The sequence below is a fragment of the Bombina bombina genome, chromosome 2, assembly GCF_027579735.1.
Source record: "Bombina bombina isolate aBomBom1 chromosome 2, aBomBom1.pri, whole genome shotgun sequence".
In the NCBI taxonomy this organism is placed as follows: Eukaryota; Metazoa; Chordata; class Amphibia; order Anura; family Bombinatoridae; genus Bombina; species Bombina bombina.
The window spans coordinates 639,616,823-639,640,695 of record NC_069500.1 but is presented as its reverse complement, the minus strand read 5'-3'; the positions used below and the strand labels follow the sequence as shown (position 1 = coordinate 639,640,695).

Below are 23,873 nucleotides of genomic sequence, written 5' to 3'. Positions count from 1 at the left end.
AGACACCCACTGAAAGGGTATGAGCAGACCATCCCCTGCATATGAAAAGACCCATTATACAAACAGTAGCAATCTGAAGTCTGTATACATTGGTATGCATCTAAAACTTTGGGGCTTGGTTAGGAGTCTGTGTAAAAATGTATAGTTTTGCTTATTTTGAAATAACATTGTGATGATTTTCTAACACCCCCAGTTTGGCTATATAAATGGATCATCTAAACATTTATGCAAAGAAAAAAAAATCTAGTGTACAATGTCCCTTTAAGCCCCACTTTCTCCCGCAAATACTCATTCGAGAAAACAACTCTGCCGGAAAAAGTGAAATTTGCACATTAATGTGTTTGTGTGTTAATATGAATATGCTAACTTAAATTACAGATTAATCTAAGGAATACAAAGGCTATTTGTTTATAATATTTTTTTATAAGCTTGGCCCATTCTTCCTCTGTTTTCTTTGTAGGTATGAAGTCTCTCTCGCTCGCACTCTCGCGCTCGCTCTTTTTTTTTCTCTCTTTCTTTTTTTTTCTCTCTTTTTCTCTTTTTTTCTCTCTCTTTTTCTCTTTTTTTTCTCTCTTTTTCTCTCTTTGTTTTCTCTTTTCTCTCTCTTTTTTTCTCTCTCTTTTCTCTTTTTTCTCTCTCTCTTTTTTTTCTCTTTTTTTCTGTCTTTTTTTTTTCTCTTTTTTTCTCTCCCCCATATTGAGTGCAGATGCACATACTTAGTAAGTCACTTAACACTATGTTAATAACATCATTTCTTCTAAAGATGTGTAGTGAGTCCACGGGTTCATCTTAATTACTGTTGGGAATACCACTCCTCGCCAGCAGGAGGAGGCAAAGAGCACCACAGTGAAAACTGTTAAGTATCACTTCCCTACCCATAAACCCCAGCCATTCTCTTTTCCTCTATGTGCATGGAGGAGGTGAAGTTTAGTGTGTAATTTAAATTATATTTTCTAAGAAGATTGAGATTTAAATCAAGCTGCAGGGTATAACCTAGCCCACTTTAGTCTTTGCGGTCGAGCTGTGGTGGTTTTAAAGTGGTGGAGAACTTGCAAAGTGGTGCTTGCTGTCATCATGTCAGACAGCAAGGCAGGTAAGTGCGGGTCTTCCTTGTGGGAGAGGGGCACTTAGAAGTTCCTGCTTGAAATAATGTAAGGGACAGATAGCTCACTCGCAGGATGGGTGTTTTTGCTATGACATGCTCGCAGGCACAGGTTGGTGAGACGTGTGGGACTTAAGGAGGTCTCAGGGCTCATTTTTGTGTTTTGGGTGCTGCACTGTCTGATTAGTTATAGACTGTTTTCTTTCAGATTACGGGCATTTTTTTTAACCATGCCCACCTTCTTGACAATACCACAGGAGTGTTTTTGCGCCTTTCTGACGTTATCGAGCCTGCGTGTCCCTGCTCTTTTTGATTTTCTTTTGCTATGTGGTGAGGAGCACAAGTGAAAACATTGCAGGGTTGATCCGCTTCACGTGGTGCTAAGGGCACCTCGGTATACTGAGGTGCGGAGGGAGGTAATATCTGAGGAGTTTATTAAAGACTTAGTTATTTTTATTCTTGTTAATTGATTTTGAACATTAACGCTAGAGTAATAGTAGAGTAGAGGATATTAATCAGTTATGTCTGATATGGAATCCACTCAATTAATTCCCTGTTTATTGTGTATAGACGCACAAATTGCAGCACCCATGCAGTTCTGTTCTTCCTGTGTTAAACAGACATTGCAGGATAAAGATACGTTTTTTAATGTTGAGCCTTATGTCTCTCAGGATGATGTTGTCCAGGTAATGCAAGGGCCTTTCCCTATTTCGGCCCAAGCCTCTATGGCAGCTAACTCTGTCCTGCGGTTCCTCTTTATCTCCCAGTGGAGCATTTTTAAAGGCAGAGATTGCTGCACAGGTATCCTCAGCGATATCTGCAGCCTTGACCGAGTTTCCCAGATTTTCAGGGAAGCACAAGAGGAAATCCAAGGTTTCAGAGACTAGGATATATGTTTCTAACACTGACTCTCAGGTTCCTTTAAGATCAGAGGATGAGGAGAATTTTCACTCAAAGGGTGATATTTCAGATTCAGACAGTGTAATGCCTTTCTCTGATAGTGAAGGATCTTCCTTCAGGTTTAAGCTGGAACACCTCCATGTGCTACTAAAGGAGGGTTTAGCTACTTTGGATGATTCTGAGACTCAGGCAGTAGTTACGCCTAAGAAGTCCAGTAAACTTAATAGTTTCTTTGATGTTCCTTCCTCTTCTGAGGTTTTCCCGGTCCCAAATTAGGGCTAAAAAAATCATAGCCCAAGAGTGGGAGAAACTAGGAGTGGTTTTTACACCATCCCCGGTTTTTAAGAAAATGTTTCCAGTAGAATCATCTATTACGGAGTCTTGGCCTTGTGTGCCCAAGGTAGAGGGTGCCATTTCCACTCTGGCCAAGCGGACTACTATCCCTATTGAGGACAGTTTTCCTTCAAGGATCTGATGGATAAAAAGACGGATGCTTATCTTAAGAAGATCTATGTTTATCTTGGTCTCCAATGTCAATGTATTGCCATGGTGACTAGTGCTGCCTCTTACTGGTTTGAGGCATTAGCGAATTCTCTACAGGAGGAAACGCGTTTCAGGATAGAATCAGAGCTCTCAGGTTCGCCAATTCCTATATTGCTGATGAGGTCCTTCAGGTCCTTAGATTGGGAGCTAAGGCTTCTGGTTTTGCTGTTTTGGCCAGACGGGCTACTTTATGGTTGAAGTCTTGGTCAGCTGACCTTTAATCTAAGGCTAAGCTAAGCTGATGGCTCTCCCTTAGAAAACTGGGAAGCAGATTTTCTAAGCAGGCAGACTTTCCATCCGGGGGAATGTGAACTCCATCTGGAAGTGTTCTCCAAGCTGGTATCCAGCTGGGGGATGCCGGAGTTGGATCTCATGGCATCCCGTCAAAATGCAAAGCTTCCAAAGTACGGTTCCAGGTTGAGGGATCCTCAGGCCTTCCTGATAGACGCCTTGGCAGTTCCATGGGATTTCCAGATGGCCTATCTGTCTCCTCCGTTTGCTCTCCTGCCTCGGGTGTTTGCTCACTTAAGACAGGAATGGGTATCAGTGATTCTAATCGCTCCAGCTTGGCCTCAGAGAATCTGGTATGCAGATCTAGTAGAGATGTCATCTCTACCTCCGTGGAGGCTTCCCCTGAGGAAGGACCTTCTTTTTCAGGGATCATTTCTTCATCCAAATCTTGTTTCTCTGAAGCTGACTGCTTGGAGGTTGAATGCTTGATTCTATCCAAGCTGGGGTTTTCAGAGTCGGTGATCGGGACACTGGTCCAGGCTCGTAAGCTGGTTACTAGGAAGATTTACCATAAGATTTGGAGGAAATATATTTTTTGGTGTGAAGCTAAGCGATATTCTTGGAGTAAGGTTAGGATTCCAAGAATATTAGCCTTTCTCCAGGAGGGTCTCGAAAAAGGTGTGTCTGTTAGTACCCTGAAGGGTCAAATTTCAGCCTTATCGGTCCTTTTACACAAGCGTCTGGTGGATGTGCCGGATGTTCAGTCTTTCTGTCAGTCCTTGGTCAGAATTAGGCTGGTGTTTAAGGTGATTGCTCCTCCTTGGAACCTTAATCTTGTTCTTAAGGTTTTACAGCGGCATCCGCTTGAGCCAATGTATTCTCTTGACATTAAGCTTTTTTCTTGGAAGGTTCTGTTTTTGTTGGCTATTTCTTCTGCTTGAAGGGTATCTGAACCCTCCGCTTTACAGTTTGATTCTCCTTATCTCATTTTTCATGCTGATAAGACTGTTCTTCATACTAAGTTGGGATTCCTTCCCAAGGTTGTGCATACTGTTGTTCCTTCCCTGTATCCGAAGCCTTCTTTGGATAATGAACGTTTGCTGCATAATTTGGATGTGGTTTGTGCTCTTAAGTTTTACTTGGACGCGACTAAAGATTTTCAGAAGTCTTCTGCTCTTTTTGTTTGTTTTTCTAGGAAGTGTAGAGGTCAGAGGGCATCTGGCTCTACTCTGGCCCTTTGGTTGAGGAGTGTGATTCGCATGGCATATGAGTCCTCTGGGAGGCAACCTCCAGAGAAAATTAAGGCTCATTCCACCAGAGCCATAGCTTCTTCTTGGGCTTTCAAGAATGAAGCTTCTACAGGTGAAACTCGAAAAATTAGAATATCGTGCAAAAGTTAATTTATTTCACTAATGCAACTCAAAAGGTGAAACTAATATGAGATGGACTCATTACATGCAAAGCAAAATAGTTCAAGCTGTGATTTGTCATAATTGTGATGATTATGGCTTACAGCTCATGAAAACCCCAAATCCACAATCTCAGAAAATTTGAATATTACATGCAATCAATAAAACAAGGATTGTACATAGAACAATATCGGACCTCTGAAAAGTATAAGCATGCATACTGTATATACTCAGTACTTGGTTTGGGCCCCTTTTGCAGCAATTACTGCCTCAATGCGGTGTGGCATGGAAGCTATCAGCCTGTGGCACTGCTGAGGTGTTATGGAAGACCAGGTTGCTTCAATAGCGGCTTTCAGCTCTTCTGCATTGTTAGGTCTCATGTCTCATCTTTCTCTTGGCAATGCCCCATAGATTCTCTACAGTAATCCCACAGTCATTGAACCAGGTTTTGGTGCTTTTGGCAGTATGTGCAGGTGCCAAGTCCTGCTGGAAAATGAAGTCAGCATCCCCATAGAGCTCGTCTCCGAAAGGAAGCCTGAAGTGCTCCAAAATCTCCTGGTAGAGGGCTGCATTGACCCTGGACTTAATGAAGCACAGTGGACCAACACCAGCAGATGACATCTTGCAGTGTGTGCCTCTCCATTCTTCCTCCATACTCTGGGTCCTTGGTTTCCAAATGAGATGCAAAATTTGCTCTCATCAGAAAAGGGGACTTTGGACCACTGAGCAAAAGACCAGGTCTGTTTTTCTTTAGCCCAGGTAAGACGCTTCTGACGTTGTTTGTTGTTCAGGAGTGGCTTGACAAGAGGAATACGACATTTGAAGCCCATGTCCAAGATCCGTCTGTGTGTGGTGGCTCTTGATGCACTGACTCCAGCCTCAATCCACTCCTTGTGAAAGTCCCCAACACTTTTGAATGGCCTTTTCCTGACAATCCTTTCCAGGCTGCGGTCATCCCTGCTGCTTGTGCACCTTTTTCTTCCACACTTTTCCCTTCCACATAACTTTCTATTAATGTGCTTTGATACAGAACTTTGGGAACATTCGACTTCTTCTTTTGCAATTACCTTTTTGAGGCTTTCCCTCCTTATCGAGGGTGTCAATGATGGTTTTCTGCACAACTGTCAGGTCAGCAGTCTTTCCCATGATTGTGATTCCTACTGAACCAGACTAAGACCATTTAAAGGCTCAGGAACCCTTTGCAGGTGTTATGGCTTAATTAGCTGATTAGAGTGGGACACTCTGAGCCTAGACTTTTGCACCTTTTCACAATATTCTAATTTTCTGAGATTGTGGATTTGGGGTTTTAATGAGCTGTAAGCCATAATCATCACAGTTATGACAAATCATGGCTTGAACTATCTTGCTTTGCATGTAATGAGTCGATCTCATATATTAGTTTCACCTTTTAAGTTGCACTAGTGAAATAAATGAACTTTTGCACAATATTCTATTTTTTCTAGTTCCACCTGTATGTAGCAGATTTGCAAGGCTACAACTTGGTCATCTTTACATACCTTTTCTAAATTTTACAGATTTGATACTTTTGCCTTGGCTGAGGCAGCTTTTGGGAGAAAGGTCCTTCAAGCGGTGGTGCCTTCTGTTTAGGCATGCTGGGTTTTTTCTCCCTCCCTATTCATCTGTGTCCTCTATCTTGGGTATTGGTTCCCAACAGTAATTAAAGGGACACTGAACCCAATTTTTTTTCTTTCGTAATTCAGAGAGAGCATGAAATTGTGGGCAACTTTCTAATTTACTCCTATTATCAAATTGTCTTCATTCTCTTGGTATCTTTATTTGAAATGCAAGAATGTAAGTTTAGATGCCGGCCCATTTTTGGTGAACAACCTGGATTGTCCTTGCTGATTGGTGGATACATTCATCCACCAATAAAAGTGCTGTCCATAGTACTGAAACAAAAAAAGCTTTGATTTCTTTTCAAATAAAGATAGTAAGAGAACAAAGAAAAATTAATAGGAGTAAATTAGAAAGTTGCTTAAAATTGCATGCTCTATCTGAATAATTGGGTTCAGTGTCCCTTTAAGATGAACCCGTGGACTCACCACATCTTTAGAAAAACCAAAATTTATGCTTACCTGATAAATGTATTTCTTCAAGATGTGGTTAGTCCACGGACCCACCCTTTGTTTTTTGGGTAATTGTTATAGGTTTTTGACTAAACCTCAGTCACCTCCGCACCTTGTGTTACTTTCCTTTCTTCATTTACTCTCGGTCAAAAGACTGGGGGTTTATGAGTAGGGAAGTGAATCTTAACAGTTTTTACTGAGGTGCTCTTTGCCTCCTCCTCCTGGCAAGGAGTGGTAATTCCCAACAGTAATTAAGATGAACCCGTGGACTTGCCACATCTTGAAGAAATTACGTTTATCAGGTAAGCATAAATTTTGTTTTTTACATTGATATCCCCATTTTATTTTGTAGTCAGCCCCTTGTCTTAAAAACTGTCACTTTACGCAGTGTTCATGTAATCCTGCCGCATGCATAGTTCCTATAAACTTATTAATATTATAACCAGTCCTTAACAAGTAAACTGCTCAGTGTTTATTTTTCTGTGGTCCTATTTTACTTCCACAACTTTTTCAGTTACTTTACTTAAAACCTATGTCCTTATATTTTTAACTGTATTCCACTGCATTACAATTTCCCTCACAGAGGTTGTATAGTGATGGGGAAATAGCTTTTAATTTTCCTTTAGTAACTATAAGTAACAGGTTCAGAAGAGACCTTAAAATTTAGTAATTTTATGGTTAAATACATCCTGTATGCTCTTATTCAGTCTATATATTTTGGGTCCAAAGTGACCCAAATGTATTTAGATACTTGTAGCTCCCACCTGTTAATCAGATTGACCCAAGAGTGGTCGCTAAATATTTTAAAGAGGGTTGTGTTTTTTGTTCCTATGTTGTAATAAAATCTGAGGTTTAACTAGACTTGCTTAAGTATGTCTGATTCCTTTTCATTGATATGATTGTACTTTTTCTATGTATATTCATCTACAAATTGGTAAGCTTATGTTTTGTTTATGTAACGTCAGACATAGTGAAACAGCAATACTTTTTATTTTTTAGGGGGGGGGGGGGATTGTGTTCCATCAGTATTTGCGTTAATAGTTTTAACGGCGATAAGAATCTACATCACTGTCGGAATTAAATCAGAAAGATTCTGAATATACTTCAGATAAAATTACCCCTATTTGTCTCAAAAACTACAAAATGGATTTACTTTTGATGTTGGTAATCCGAAACAAATAGCCACTAATGGAGTTTTATTTAACCTTCCCTGAGACATTAGCACTTGAAAACCCAGATATTCTGTTCAGATATTCAAATCAGATCAGCAGGTCATGTTGGTTTTTTTGTGTGTTTTTTTTAGCAAATGTGCTGTCATAGGAGGCAGGTGAGGCAGTGCCTCCCCTGTCCTATGTGTGAATTACACTTTTTTTTTTTTATTCTTTTTAAAAAAAAAGTTTTAAGTGTATATATATTTATAAAAAAAATTTACCCAAGGAAGTACTCCCCTAGCCCCCCTACTTCCCGCCGCTGCCGACTCTGCCACCATACCAAAAAAACTAAGGCTGTGCTGCATCCAATATCCTCCATCCATATTGCACAAACAAGGAGAGGCTGGGAGCCATTCAGCTCCCCTCCCATTGCGCAATATGGATGCTTTAGTGTATTTTTCTTTGAGCCGCTAGAGACTGCACCACCCAGTGGAGTTTAAATCTTTTGGTGGCCCCATATAGCTCCCAACGAGGCTGCTCTCTAACAGACTCGGGAGCCAATCAGCAGCCTGCTCTCTCCTCTCTCATATCTAGGAGCCACTCAGAGCCAGGTGACTGGGCGGGAAGAGAGCGGAGTGAGGGAGCTGTTACTGCATTCGGATTAGTGGCAGTCAGCGACTAGTCTGTAAGTGAGTGAGATGGAGCTCAGAGCAAGTGGCAGCCTATGACTAGTAAGTGACTGTATTATGTATTTAGTTTATCTAGCACAAGCACTCTAGTCTCTTACACTCATGTTTGCCAGGGCTTGCATGACTAAGTTCATATTGGTTACCTCTGGCTCCTGTCTGTCACTACTACCTTCCTAATAAGGCTGTGTTACTGTGTACTGTAAATCAATAGCTGGTGTTGTGTGGTACTATTTTTTTTTTTCTTGTGATTCCAGAACTTAAGCTTCTCCCTTATTACATGTTTAGTGCATAGAATGAAAAATACAGCAATATCTCTAGTCCATGCGTGCTCACTGCTCAGGGAAGGTCTGGTGCAACTGTAACCTGCTGTCTGCCACACTCTCACCACATTCATTAACCCCTGCAGTACGAGGAACCCAAATATTATACAACTTCAGACACTGTGTGTCAGTGACAGAAAGATTTGTAAGTGATTTACTAACAATAGTTAGCCAAACGATTTTTCTTAACAACTATTGTTAGTAAATCACTCACAAATCATCCTGTCTCTGAGTGTGTATAAGGATGCAAGATGATAATAGTTGTGTAGACTTTAAGTCTTAAGAAAACATTATCTTCAGTTGATCTCTTGAAATAATAAATGATCTCCCCCACAGCAGTCAGCAGTGCACAAATCTTTTTACACTGATGATGCTGCAGGAGCTTGGACGAGGTAACGCTGAAGTTAGCTGCTGTGAGTAACTTATACATTATTGTCAGGGCTATAGAGGTCTGAAGCTGTTCACAATAGCTAGTTGGTCTGTTCGTTGTAGTCTTCCCTCCTCCCTGCTCTTATTTCCTCTGTTTACATAACATCACTAAAGCCAAACGATCTAAGACTGCTGCTCTGAGCTAATCTGATTTGTACAGCAGCAAGTAATAGATATTGCCCTGCAACCTTAATAATAGTGATCCAATCCAATCAAATAAACAGCTTAAATGGACAGGATAGGGCTAGTTTTATTTTTTTATGTAATGTATTACCATCCAAACAAATACTAATATATTGAATACTACAGTGTGTATTTGATGTTTTGTATACAGAGCATCAAAGACTTCTCTTTTTTAATGCTGAGACAATTATCACTCTTGTAAGTTTATTTTTTTGCTTGTTTAATTTAATATCTAATACTTTGGCCAAATATTAGATATTAAATTGTTTTGAAATGGAAAAAAATTATCTAGCTTTCTTTACACATCTGACAGAGGGCATTTCTAAATGTAGTATTATTATTATTATTATTATTATTATTTTTATCGGTTATTTGTAGAGCGCCAACAGATTCCGCTGCGCTATTAACAAATGCGGAGTACAAAAAGACATTTATAAGGATCAAATGGGTAGAGGGCCCTGCCAAGAGTTGCACTGTTGTAGTCAGCTCTTGAGAAGGTGATCAACAAACAGCTGGACTATTAAGCTTACATGCTAAGGGGGTTCAGGGGATAGCAATGGAGGAGAGGAACTGGTATAAAGAAAGGTTAGCGTAGGTTGTATGCATCCCTGAACAGTAGAGTCTTTAGGGAGCACTTGAAGCTTTTAAAACTAGAAGAGAGTCTTGTGGAGCGAGGCAGAGAGTTCCATAAGATGGGAGCCAGTCTGGAGAAGTCCTGTAAACGGGAGTGTGATGAGGTGACAAGAGAGTAGGAGAGTAGGAGGTCATGAGCAGAGCGAAGGGGACGGGAGGGAGAGTATCTGGAGACAAGGTCTGAGATATAGAGGGAGCAGTGCAGTTGAGGGCTTTGTATGTCAGAGTGAGAATTTTGTGTTTGATCCTAGAGGCAAGAGGAAGCCAGTGAAGAGATTGGCAGAGAGGTGCAGCAGATGAAGAGCGACTTGTAAGGAAGATGAGTCTGGCAGAGGCATTCATTAAGTATTGTAAAGGAGCTAGGCGGTAGGTGGAGAGACCAGAGAGGACAGAGTTGCAGTAATCGAGGCGGGAGAGGATGAGAGAGTGGATTAAAATCTTAGTTGTGTCTTGTGTAAGGAAGTGTCTAATTTTAGAGATGTTTTTAAGGTGGAAGCGGCAGGCTTTAGCCAAAGACTGAATGTGAGGAGTGAAAGAAAGATCTTAGTCAAATGTGACCCCGAGACATTGGGCATGCAAGGTAGGGGTAATGATGGAGTTGTCGACAGTTATAGAGAGATTGGGGGTGGAGAGTTTTGAAGAAGGGGGGAAAATAAGGAGCTCAGTTTTGGAGAGATTTAGCTTGAGGTAGTGAGAGGACATCCAGTTGGAGATGTGAGAAAGACAGTTAGTGACACGGGTTAGCAAGGAAGGAGAAAGGTCTGGTGCAGAGAAGTAGATTTGGGTGTCATCGGCATACAAATGATATTGTAAACCATGGGACTTTATTAGGGAACTTAGTGATGACATGTAGATTGAGAAGAGAAGGGGACCGAGGACAGAGCCTTGCGGTACTCCGACAGAAAGTGGTGACTGGGCAGAGGAGGCTACACTAAAGGTACGGTTTGACAGGTAGGAAGAGAGCCACGAGAGGGCTGTGTCACATATGCCGAAGGATTGGAGGGTTTGTAGCAAGAGAGGGTGGTTAACAGTGTCAAAGGCGGCTGCGGACAGATCAAGGAGAATAAGCAGAGAGAAGTGGCCTTTTGATTTTGCTGTAAGTAGGTCGTTGGTAACCTTAGCAATTGCTGTTTCTGTGGAGTGATGGGGACGAAATCCAGATTGCAATGGGTCAAGGAGGGAGTTTATTGTAAGGAAATGGGATAGGCGTGCATAAGCTAGTTTTTTGAGAAGCTTTGATGCAAGAGGGAGGAGGGAAATAGGGTGGCAGTTGGATGGGGAGGTAGGATCAAGGGAAGGTTTTTTGAGGATAGGTGTGACCAGTGCATGTTTCAGCGATGAGGGAAATATACCGGTGCTGAAGGAGCGGTTGAAAATGTGTGTGAGTATAGGGGTAAGGGTGGCAGAGAGGGAGGGGAGTAGCTGTGAGGGTATAGGGTCAAGGGGACAGGTAGTGAGGTGAGAGCGCAGTATAAGTGCTGAAACTTCTTCCTCAGTAACAGGGGAGAATGAGTTTAAGGTTATGTTGGTTGTGGTTGATTGAGAGCATTTGAGGGGGTGAGAGAATGGAATTATGTTGAGAGGTGATTTAATTTCTGATGGAGTCGATTTTGTTTTGAAGTGGTTGGCAAAGTTTTGAGCTGACAGAGAAGTTGTATTAGGAGGTGGGGGAGGGCAAAGAAGAGTATTGAAAGTGGAGAACAAACGTTTTGAGTGTGAAGAAAGATTAGAGATAAGAGTAGAGAAGTAGTGTTGCTTATGGAAATTAAGGGCAGAGTAGTAGGAGTTCAAGATAATTTTTTTTAATGTTGAAAATCAGCTGAACTCCAAGATTTTCTTCAGTGCCGCTCAGCAGTATGGAAACATCTGCGTAGGTATCGTGTCAGAGGAGTATGCCAGGGCTGAGGATGAGTGTTTGATTTCCGAGCTGTGGTAAGAGGGGCAAGATTGTCAAGGACGGATGTAAGGGTGGAATTATAGTGGCAGATAGATTGGTCAGGGCATGAAAAGGAGAAGGATGAGAGGAGAAGTTTGAGGGAATTAGAAAGCTGTTGTTGATCTAATGACATAATGCTTCTGTGAAGTTTGGTGTGAGGAGCAGAAGGAGGGAGAGTTGTAGGAAGGGATGATATGTTGCAAGTAAGGAGATGGTGGTCAGAAAGAGGAAAGGGGGAGTTTGTGAAGTTTGAGAGGGTGCATCGATAGCTAAAGATCAGGTCAAGGGAGTGACCATCTTTGTGAGTGGGAGAATCAGTCCATTGTGACAAACCAAAAGAGGAAGTGAGTTGCAGAAGTTGTTTTGCAGAGGAGGCAGTGGGATTGTCAAGAGGGATGTTGAAGTCACCAAGAATGAGGGAAGGGGTGTCTGAGGAAAGGAAATAAGGTAGCCATGCAGCCAAGTGATCTAGAAATTGAGTTGAGGAGCCAGGACGGTATATGACTGCGACACGTATAGAAAGAGGAGAGAATAAGCGGATCATGTGGGTTTCGAATGAGGAAAATGTGAGTCAAGAGATGGGATGTATTTGTTAAAAGGTGCAACAAGAGGAAAGTAAAATACCTACACCACCTCCTTGTCTATTAGCAGACCTAGGAGTGTGGCTGAAGGGGAGACCCCCATGTGACAGAGCAGCAGTGGATGCTGTGTCTAGGGGAGAGAGCCAGGTTTCTGTTAGGGCCAGAAGGTTGAGGGAGTGGGAGATAAAGAGGTCATGTATAGAAGTAAGCTTGTTGCAAACAGAGCGAGAGTTCCAAAGTGCACAAGTGAAAGGGGAAGTGGCTTTTGTTGCAAGAGGAATGTGAGTAAGGTTGTCAGAGTTTTGTTTTTTGAGTCTGTGGGATGGTATACATGGATGTGCATGGCTAGGCAGTTGTTGGGGACCAGGATTAGGGGAGATGTCACCAGCAGTTAGTAGAAGCAAGAGGGAGAGTGACATGAGATGAGATACAGATTTGCAGTAGTGAGACTGCTTTTGAGACAAGGTGTAGGGGGGGAGAGAGTGTTTAGGAATAGGTAAAGTTCATGAGTACAAAAGTAATGTGAGTTTAAGAGAGATGCGGCTAATGAACAGTGCAGGTGGAGAGGGAGAAGGAGTAATTGAATAAAGTAGTTTGTTATAGAGATAAAAGGCAGCAAACAGGAATAAGAAGATATTAGGCATTTTTACAAAAGAGGGAACCAGTTAAACACATAAGACACAGTATTATAGTAGCAATTGCATTTGAAAACAGTTAGGTATATCAAACATATTTCAAAAGTACCTGCCTTTTTCTTGCCCCTTGCCCAATCCTTTTTGAATTCTCACTTATAAAATGTTCACTTTGAAAATGTGAACATATGTTATAGCAATGCACATCGCTGTGCACATCACTGTGCAATGCACATCTCAGACTGGTATGAAATATATGCAGGGAGGGCAGTCAGCTGAGTCCACTAAATTTAGTTGATTGCTAATCAGAGAAAATTGGAAAGGCCAATTGGAAACTTAGATTCTGGTCTGGTCAGGGTGAGATGTTAAGTAAACAGACAATAAAATTTGGGGGAGGTTAATACTATGGAATAAGACAGCTATACATTTTAGAATAATGGCAAGTATTGATAAGGATTGAACATCACATGGCAATTAAATGAACATTAGAAATAACACATTGGATAACAGTACAACAGATGTAGGACTAAATTAACAAACTAAAATCATTTGCTCTATGTAAATATTCATGTACCAGAAGAGTTACAGGAGAGTAAAAAAACACCAGAGAGCAGTGAATAGTTGCAGATTGACAGGGTCTCTATTCACGTACCAGAAGAGTTACAGGAGAGTATTACAGTTTATCAGTGGATGTCCTAGTGGAGGTTTCCACCATTTAATAAACCTGTGCTTTTGTCATTCGAAATTCAAAGCATACATTGTTAACGAGCTTCTGTGTAATGTGCAGTCATTGAGTGTATCTGTGTTGTATATCTGTATGAGAGTAAGAGTGAGTGTGTGTGCATCTGTGTGAGTGTGTGTGTATGAGAGTGAGAGTGTGTGTGCATCTGTATGAGTGTGTATCTGTATGTATGAAAGTGAGAGTGTGTGTGCATCTGTAGGTAGGCTAAGGAGCAGCAATGCAATACTGGGAGCAGCTAATGATTGGTGGTTGCACATATATGCCTCTTGTCATTGGCACATTTAATATGTTCAGTTAGCACACAGTTGTGCATTGCTACATATCCTTCAACAAAGGATAACAAGAGAATGAAGCAAATTTATTAATAGCAATAAATTGGACCTGCAACCTGCCAATTTTATCGTAAATGTAAGATGCCTCTGTCAGGTTCATATATGTGTTTCTCTGGTGTATCATACCCAATGCCTCACCAGCCTCTGACCTCACCGCACGTCACTGAATACTGTATTTCTTTCTCCTATTCCTGTTGGTGTTCTGAGTGAAAATAGTTATGGGCTCACAGAGGCTGCCTGCTTCAGTTTCTTTTCTGGTAATCATGGTTTAGTCAATCATTCATTATTTTAAACTAGTAGACTAGAAACACTGTATTTTGCTCCTCTTTGATTGGGTCAAAGTTTTTTTTTTTGCCAAATTGTTTACTCACTTTAGCTTAAAGAACGAAAATCTAAGGGCATAAATATAATTTCCTTTTTACCCTACTTTTAATAGTATAGTCATATAGTTGTAGGGGCAGAAGTGTACTGGTAGCATGTATTTATTTATAACATATGCTCGCTCATTATGTCACATGTGGGTAATGACCAATATTTATATTTTGTTATTTAAATATAACTAGTGCTGCTGGCTGGACGAGCGTAGGGTTTCTTATTTCCAGAGATCTCCTTTATTTGGCCAAACTTTTTTTTACAGAATATATATATATATATATATATATATATATATATATATATATATATATATATATATATATATATATATATATATATATATATATATATATATATATACACATAGGAAATTAGCACATCTAGGCAAGATTCCCCAATACCAATGTTATCTCCCCCCCATAATTTTAATGAATATATATATATAATATAAAACCAAACTCTCTTTATTTCATGATTCAGGTAGAACATGTTTCTATTTGTTTCTATTTGTTTCTATTATCAATTTTGCTTTGCAGCCACCAATCAGCAGCTGCTGAACTTAGGTATTCTTGTCAACAAAGGATAGCAAGACAATAACGCAAAGTGGATAGTAGAAGTAAATTGGAAAGTTGTTTAAAATTACGTGCTCTATGTGAATCATGAAAGAAAAATAATTGAGTTTTATATCCTGTTTAATGTGATCATTTTAATTTATATGTCTGCTTAACAGTGTCCTGTAAATATCACATTCTGGTAAAAAACAAAATCTTAAAATTCTACATTTTGCAGCTTTAATAGTATTGCTTTAGGTCCTGCTAATATTTTTCAACACTTTAAATTGTAAACAAACATTTTAAGTAATCTCTGTGTATTAACAAATTAATCTTTCTTCATAATTAGGGCGTCCAAAATGGACCTCCGGCATGCGCTCGAAGAATGTACTGTGGCTCTGAATTTATTTCTGAACAACAAATTTTCAGAATCTCTGGAATTACTACGACCATGGTAAGAAAACGTAAATATTTTTTTATCTGTAATAAAATCTTCAAAGGGAATGTATGAGAAGGTAAATAGTTTTTTCTTTCTTAAGACACAGTGAGTCCACGGAATCATGAATTACTATTGGGAATATCACTCCTGGCCAGCAGGAGGAGGCAAAGAGCACCACAGCAAAGCTGTTAAGTATCACTTCCCTTCCCACAACCTCCAGTCATTCTCTTTGCCTTCTGTGCAAGGAGGAGGTGAAGTTTTTGGTGTCTGAAAAGATTTACTTAGGGCACTGGTGACTTTTAAGCAGCTGAGAACTTGTGGGGTGGGCCTCACTGCGTTTTTTCAACATGATTGCTGCCCTAATGTTTAAAGCCTGAGTAGGTTTACTCTGATCTTCTTTTCTGCTGGACAGCCTATAACACAGGTAAGTGCCAATTTCTTTCCTTGGAGTTTCAGGGGACACTGGCACTTTAAGCAGCTTAGAATTCATGCTGCAATATAAAGAAAAAATGGGACGTTATAGATTAATCCTAGTAAGGATCTGTATTGAGCAGATTAGCAGGCTCTGGTTTAGTGAGGAGATAGTGTATGCTTGGGCACTACAGGGTTCATACCCGACTCATTGGTGACTCAGTTTATTTCTCCTGACTCCAGTGTAACTCTCTGTCTTCACTGAGAGTTGGTCCTTTTTGCTGTAGCGGCAGTCGGAGCGCATGCTTTCTAGCGCATATTACAGGAGACTCCGGAGTGGTGACACATCAAGTTACCAGCTCCGGCATCGGATATATCCGACTTTGCTTTCTCTTGGCTCTTGGAGGATCCGGTTCGGTGAAGATTCCTCTCTACCCTGTTTAGGCAGAATCCTGGTCATCTGGGGCAGGTAGGCACTTTAGCAGTTGGCTGAGGTGTAGAGGGTGCCAACATAGGGGCGTTATATCTGTATTGTTGATATAATTTTTTTAAAATTCTTATGCCTTAAAGAGACGGTGTCGAAATTTCAAAATGGAGAAGGGGGAAATATATTTTTCTTTTGTGTGTGTTTTTTTACACTGTTATTTGCAAATAGAACAAGAGGCCTTGCCATCTGTTGAATGCAAGCTTTGTTTTAGCAACCATGTAGAACCCCCTCTTCCTTTTTGTTTTTCCTGTTCTGAAAGAACTTTATTTTACAAGGATAGACTTTTTGATTCTGAGCCACCATTTTCTAAGGCTGACAATGTTCAAATTTCTCCTGTATCAGAAATGCTGCATCTTTCTCCTCAAACGTTCCAATCTTTGTCATCTTCACATGAAGTGCCCTGCGGTTCCTCTCATGCTCCTAGAGGAGTTTATTTGCAGGCAGAAATTGCTGCCCAGGTATCCTCTGCAGCATTAGCTGCCATTCCCATGCTTCAGGGAAGACGCAAGAGGAAGTTTAAAGATTCAGTAAGTAAGGTTTCTGATCCAAGTTTGCTCTTTCTCAGAAGTCTGAGGAGGAAGACACGTCGGTAGCCTCTGAGGGTGAAATCTCAGATTCTGACAGTATAATTCCTTCTTCTGATGCTGAAGTTGTATCCTTCAGATTTAAGCTGGAACACCTCCATATGTTAAAGGAGGTTTTGGCTATTTTGTACGACTCCGATACGACTGTCAGTCAACCCTAAAAAATCTAGCAAGCAAAATAAGTACTTTGATGTTCCCTCTGTGGTGGAGGCATTTCCTCTACCGGACCGTGCTTCAGAGATTATTGCACGGGAGTGGGAAAAGCCTGGAATCCCTTTCTTTCCATCTCCAATTTTCAAGAAGATGTTTTCCGGTGGCTGATTTTATCAAGGATTTGTGGCAGACGGTTCCCAAGGTGGAAGGAGCGATCTCCACTTTGGCTAAGAGAACCACTATTCCCATAGAAGATAGCTGTTCATTTAAGGACAAAAAGCTGGAGGCCTTACTAGACTCTATCAAGCGGAAACTCCCTTGGAGGAGATCCAGGACAGGATTAAGGCTCTTAAATTAGCCAATAACCTTATCACTGATGCCTCCTTACAAGTTATTACATTTTGAGCAAACATATCTGTTTTTGCTGTTTTAGCTCACAGAGCCTTATGGTTAAAATCCTGGTCTGCGGATGTCTCGTCCAAGCTTTTGGCGATCCCTTACAAGGGTAAGACCTTGTTTGGACCTGGCCTGGCAGAAATCATTTCAGATATCACGGGAGGTAAAGGTTCTTCCTGCCGCAAGATAAGAGGCAGGACAGAAAGGACGTCAGAGTAATTTTCGTTCCTTTCATAACTTCAGCGGTAAGCCTTCCCCTCCCTCTTCAAAGCAGTTCAAACCTTCTTGGAACCCCAATCAGTCTTGGAATAGGGGAAGCAATCAAAGAAACCAGCAGCTAATTCCAAGTCAGCATGAAGGGTTTTCCCACCGATCCGGGATGGGATCCAGTTGGGGACAGACTTTCTCAATTCGCTCAAGCTTGGATACGGGATGTTCCAGTTCCCTGGGTGGTGGACATCGTATTCCTAGGTTACAAGTTAGAATTCAAGACTTTTCCTCCCAGGAACAGGTTCCTCCTCTCCAGATTATCTGTAAACCAGATAAAAAGAGGCGTTCTTAAAATGTGTACAGGATCTTTCCGACCTGGGAGTGATAGTTCCAATCCCAATTCGGGAACAGGGTCTAGGATTTTATTCAAATCTGTTTGTGCTTCCCAAAAAACAGGGAACCTTCAGACTAATTCTAGACTTAAAGTGTCCAAACAAGTTTCTCAGAGTACCGTCCTTCAAAATGGAAACTATACGTTCCATTCTTCAATTGGTCCAAGAGGGTCAGTTCATGACTACCATAGACCTGAAGAATGCGTACCTTCATGTTCCCATTCACAGGGACCATCACAAATATCTGAGGTTTGCCTATCTAGACAAACACTTTCAATTTGTAGTGCTTCCATTTGGCCTTGCCACAGCCCCCAGAGTCTTCTCAAAGGTTCTGGGAGCTCTATTGGCAGTAATTTGGGCCCGGGGAATTGCAGTGGCGCATTATCTGGACGACATTCTGGTTCAGGTGCCATCTTTGCTACTAGCAGAATCTCACACAAGGGTGATCTTCTTAGGAAACATTATAGATTCTCTAGCAATGAAAATATTCCTGACGGTGGTCAGAAGGACCAAGATTCTGTCCGCTTGCCTGTCCCTACAGTCGGCGGCACGACCATCAGTGGCCCAATGCCTGGAGATGATCGGTTTGATGGTGGCTACCATGGACATAGTCCCGTTTGCCCGGTTCCATTCGAGACCTTTGCAGCTATGCATGCTCGCTTAGTGGAACGGGGATTATACAGATCTGTCTCAGAGAATAGTTCTGGATTAATCAACAAGGGACTCCCTAATGTGGTGGCTGTCGCAAGAACATTTGTTTTTGGAGACCCTCGGGTAATTGTGACCACGGATACCAGCCTGTTGGGTTGGGGAGCAGTCTGGGATTCATGAAGGAGCAGGGACTTTGGTCTCAGGAGGAATCTGCTCTCCCCATAAACATTCTGGAGTTGAGAGCGATCTTAAACGCCTTGATGGCTTGGCCTCAGCTGGCCCTAGCTTAATCTATTAGGTTCCAGATGGACAACATAACCTCTGTGGCCTACATCAACCACCAAGGGGGAACTCGGAGTTCCTTAGCCATGAAGGAGGTGGCGCCGATCATACAGTGGGCGGATGCTCACAATTGTTGTCTGCCATCCACATTCCAGGAGTGGACAATTGGGAAGCGGATTTTCTGAGCAGACGGACATTCCATCCCGGGGTGTGGGAACTCCATCCGGAAGTGTTCTCCAGGTTCACAACCAAATGGGGGTAACCAGATTTGGATCTGATGGCGTCTCGTCAGAACACCAAGCTCCCAAAGTACAGTTCGAGGTCGAGAGATCCTCAAGCTGATAGTTCCTTGGAACTTCCGGTTGGCTTATCTCTTTCCGCCGTTTGCTCTACTTCCGCGAATCATCGCTCGGATCAAACAGGAGAGAGCATCAGTGATTCTAATAGCTCCTGCGTGGCCTCGCAGGATCTGGTATGTATATCTAATAGAGATGTTGTCTCTACCTCCGTGGAGACTACCGCTCAGGAAGGACCTTCTGCTTCAGGGGCCCTTCCTTCATCCAAATCTTGTTTCTCTAAAGCTGGCTGCTTGGAGATTGAACGCTTGATCTTAGCTAAACGTGGGTTCTCTGAATCGGTCATTGAAACCATGATTCAGGCTCGTAAAATTTACCATAAGATATGGCGTAAATATCTTTGAGAAGGGGTTATCTGTCAGTACCCTCAAGGGTCAGATTTCCGCTTTATCCATTCTGTTGCACAAGTGTCTGGCGGACGTGCCGGGTGTTCAATCCTTTTGCCAGACCCTGGCCAGAATCAGGCCTGTTTTTAAATAAGTTGCTCCTCCTTGAAGCCTTAACTTTGTTCTTAAAGTTTTACAGCAGGCTCCGTTTGAGCCTATGCATTCCATAGATATTAAGTTATTATCTTGGAAGGTTTTGTTTCTTACTGCTATTTCTTCTGCTCAAGGGTTTCTGAACTCTCAGCATTGCAGTATGATTCTGCTTATCTCATATTTCATGCGGATAAGGCAGTTCTACATACCAGGTTTGGTTTTCTTCCTTAAGTGGTTTTGGACAGAAATATTAATCATGAAATTGTGGTTCCTTCTCTCTGTCCTAATCCTTCTTCTCTTAAAGAACATTTGTTGCACAACTTAGACGTTGTGCGGGCTCTTAAATTCTATCTGCAGGCTACGAAGGACTTTCGTCAGTCTTCTGCATTGTTTGTTTGCTTTTCTGGGAAACGTAAGGGCTAGAAAGCTACTGCTACTTCTCTTTCTCTATGGTTGAGAAGTGTTATTCGTATGGCTTATGAAACTGCTGGACAGCAGCCTCCTGAGAGAATTACAGCTCACTCCACTAGGGAGGTTTCTTCTTCTTGGGCCTTCAAGTATGAGGCCTCTGTAGAACAGATTTGTAAGGCTGCGACTTGGTCTTCTTTGCACACTTTTTCAAAATTCTATAAATTTTATACTTGTGCCTCGGCTGAGGGTTCCTTTGGGAGAAAGGTTCTGCAGGCAGTGGTGCCTTCTGTTTAGGTTACTTGTCTTGCCCTCCCTAATCATCTGTGTCCTCTAGCTTGGGTATTGATTCCCAACAGTAATTGATGATTTTGTGGACTCACCGTGTCTTAAGAAAGAAAAACTAAATTTATGCTTACCTGATAAATGTATTTCATTCTTGACACGGTGAGTCCACAGCCCTCCCTGTTTTTTCGGACAGTTTTTTTTATATAAACCTCAGGCACCTCTACACCTTTGTGTTATTTCCTTTCTCTCCTTTTCCTTCGGTCGAATGACTGGGGGTTGTGGGAAGGGAGTGATATTCCCAACAGTAATTGAGATATAAATAAATATATATATATATATATAGGTGGCCCTCGTTTTACAACGGTTCAATTTACACCGTTTCAGAATAACAACCCTTTTTCCAGTCATGTGACTGCTATTGAAAAGCATTGAGAAGCAGTGCATTTATTAAAATAGCCAGTAGGTAGAGCTGTCCGCTTGTGTTGCAGCAAAGCCAAGCAAGCTGAAATGAATCAGTTTAACCAGATCTGAACTATCAAGCAGATTTCAAAGGAGCAAGATCTTTCTGTCTATTACTCAGTCCAGATTGGAATGCATAGAAAGAACGGTTTGCAGAAAAATGCAAATGAAGTCTGTGTTGTGTGATCATTTTATCAGGTTTATAATGCTGTTTAGCAAATGTTTTTGTTCATTTAACTTAGTTTAATTATATATTCTGTGTTGTGTGATTATTCTATTAGGTTTATAATGCTGTCTAGCATTTAAAGTTTTCATTCCAATGCTTTTAAAATAATGTATTAGGTGTTACTTATGACAATTTTGAGAGGGGCCTGGAACCTATCTCCCTCACTTCCCAGTGACTTACATTATAAACTGGGTTTCAATTTACAACGGTTTCGATTTACAACCATTCCTTCTGGAACCTAACCCCAGTGTAAACTGAGGGCTACCTGTGTGTGTGTGTGTGTGTGTATGTATGTATGTATATATATGTATATATGTATATATGTATATATGTATATATGTATATATATATATATATATACACACACACCATTTTTAACCTGGTTAAAAGCAGTCTTATAAAACTGTGCTCTTCTAAGCCTTCCTACCTGCTTTCCAACCAAGAATATCAAGAGAACAAATTATACTCTACATGAATAAAAAAATGTGCGTTTTAGGTCCCACTTAACGCCTTTAAATGACAATTGTTTTTGCTTCAATTACAATTTCTTAAAGAAGAAATCGGAAACTATTGACATTTTGTTAGCTTGTAGAGAAAAACTTATGTAGAGGCAACTGTGTATACATTTAAATGTGCTCTGTATTTATAAACCTGCTGTCGCTCTTCTCGTGGGTTTTAGGTCAAAATAAGTGTGAGGGTGAAAAAAGGAAATTTATGCTTACCTGATAAATTTATTTCTTTTTTTCGATGCGATGAGTCCACGGATTTCATCCTTACTTATGGGATATCACTTCCTAGTCAGCAGGAGGAGGCAAAGAGCACCACAGCAGAGCTGTATAAATAGCTCCTCCCTTCCCTCCCAACCCATTCGACCGAAGTTAGGAAGAGAAAGGAAAAGCCAAGGTGCAGAGGTGTCTGAAGTTTAACAAAAATGTAATAACCGGTCTCATAGAACAGGGCAGGCCGTGGACTCATCGTATCGAAAAATAAATAAATTTATCAGGTAAGCATAAATTTCCTTTTCTTTTTCAAGATACGATGAGTCCACGGATTTCATGCTACCTTATGGGATACAATACCAAAGCTATGGTACACGGATGAAACTGGAGGGACAAGACAGGGAACCTAAACGGAAGGCACCACTGCTTGAAGAACTTTCCTCCAAAAAACAGCCTCAGTTGAGGCAAGGTATCAAATTAAAAAATTGGGAAAAAGTGTGAAGAGACGACCAAGTCGCAGCCTTGCAAATCTGTTCAACAGAAGCATCATTGTTGAATGCCCATGAGGAAGTAACAGTCCAAGTATAATGAGCTGTAATCCGTTCAGGAGGCGGCTGTCTAACAGGCTCATATGCAAAACGGATGACACTCTTTAGCCAAAAAGACAGAGGTAGCCATAGCCTTCTGACCCCTACGTCTCCCTGAAAAAATAACAAACAAAGAAGACTATTGTCGAAAACCCTTAGTCGCTTGGAAGTAGAACTTTAAAGCACGAACCACATCTAAATTGTGTAACAGACGGTCTTTCTGAGAAGAGGGATTAGGACCCAAAGAAGGAACGACAATCTCCTGATTAATATTCTTGTTCGAAACAACCTTAGGGAGAAACCCAGGTTTAGACGTAACACCACCTTATCCAAATGAAAAATAAGGTAATGGGAATTATATTGTAATGCCGAAAGCTCAGATACTTCTTCTATCAGAAGAAATAGCAAACAGAAATAAAACTTTCTACGGAATGCATAGGTTCAAACAAAACCCCTTGAGAACTCTAAGAACTAAATTCAAACTCCAGGAGGAGCAATTGGTCTAAACACAGGTCTGATTCTAGTCAGAGCCTGACAAAAAGATTGCACATCTGTAACATCTGCCAAACGCTTATGTAACAAAATAGATCAAGCAGAAACCTGTCCCTTTAAGGAACCTGCTGATAACACCTTCTCCAATCCTTCTTGGAGAAAAGACAAAAAAAACTGGGAATCCTAACTTGATTCACACCAGTAAAGATATTTCATGGAAAAATGTAGCTGGTTTCAAACTGCAAATCTTCCACTTGCTAGACAGCTAAGCTAACCATCAGGCTACTACAGCTGGCTGTGTACAGAAAAAACCTTGCTTCAATAAATTAAGCGTTCAATCTCCAAGCAGTCAGCTGCAGAGAAACTAGATTTGAAAGATGGAAGGGACCCTGAATAAGAAGATCCTTCCTCAATGGAAGCCGCCACGGTGGTCGAGATGACATGTCCACCAGAACAGCATACCAAATCACATGAGGCCACGCAAGGACAAAGAGGATCACCGATGCTCTCTCCTGTTTGACTCGAGCAATCATCCGGGGAACAAGAGCAAACGGAGGGAAGACATATGTTAGCCTGAAAGACCATGCTAAGGCATCTATCAGCTCGGGCCTGGATCTGGACCCGTATCTCGGAAGGTTGGCATTCGGACGAGACGCCATAAAATCCAACTCTGGACGACCCCATCTGAGAATCAGGTTTGAAAATGTTTCTGGATGGAGTTCCCACTCTCCAGGATGAAAGGTCTGTCTGCTCAGAAAATCAGCCTCCCAGTTGTCCACACCTGGGTTATAGATCGCCGACAGATGGCAAGAGTAAGCCTCCGCCCACTGGTTATTTTTGCCACTGTGGTTATCGCAAAGGAAATCCTTGTTCCTCCAGGATGATAGATGTAAGCCACTGTCGTTATGCTGTCTGACAGGACTCTGAAGAATTTGTCTGCAACCAACTGAGCCAAGACCTGAAGTGCATGGAATATTGCCCTCAACTCTAGGATGTTAACGGGAAGGAGAGATTCTGCTTGAGTCCAT

General features: G+C 41.4%; 1 protein-coding gene across 2 annotated transcripts in view; it reads left to right on the top strand.

The window, feature by feature from the left end:
* Nucleotides 1-23,873, top strand: part of TTC39B (tetratricopeptide repeat domain 39B) — a 427,267-nt gene that overhangs the window by 262,949 nt on the left and 140,445 nt on the right. For both annotated transcript variants that reach the window (XM_053702578.1, XM_053702579.1), the window contains one exon: nt 15,176-15,280. In XM_053702578.1, the coding sequence (XP_053558553.1) occupies nt 15,176-15,280 (105 nt within the window). The remainder of the gene's footprint in view (nt 1-15,175; nt 15,281-23,873) is intronic.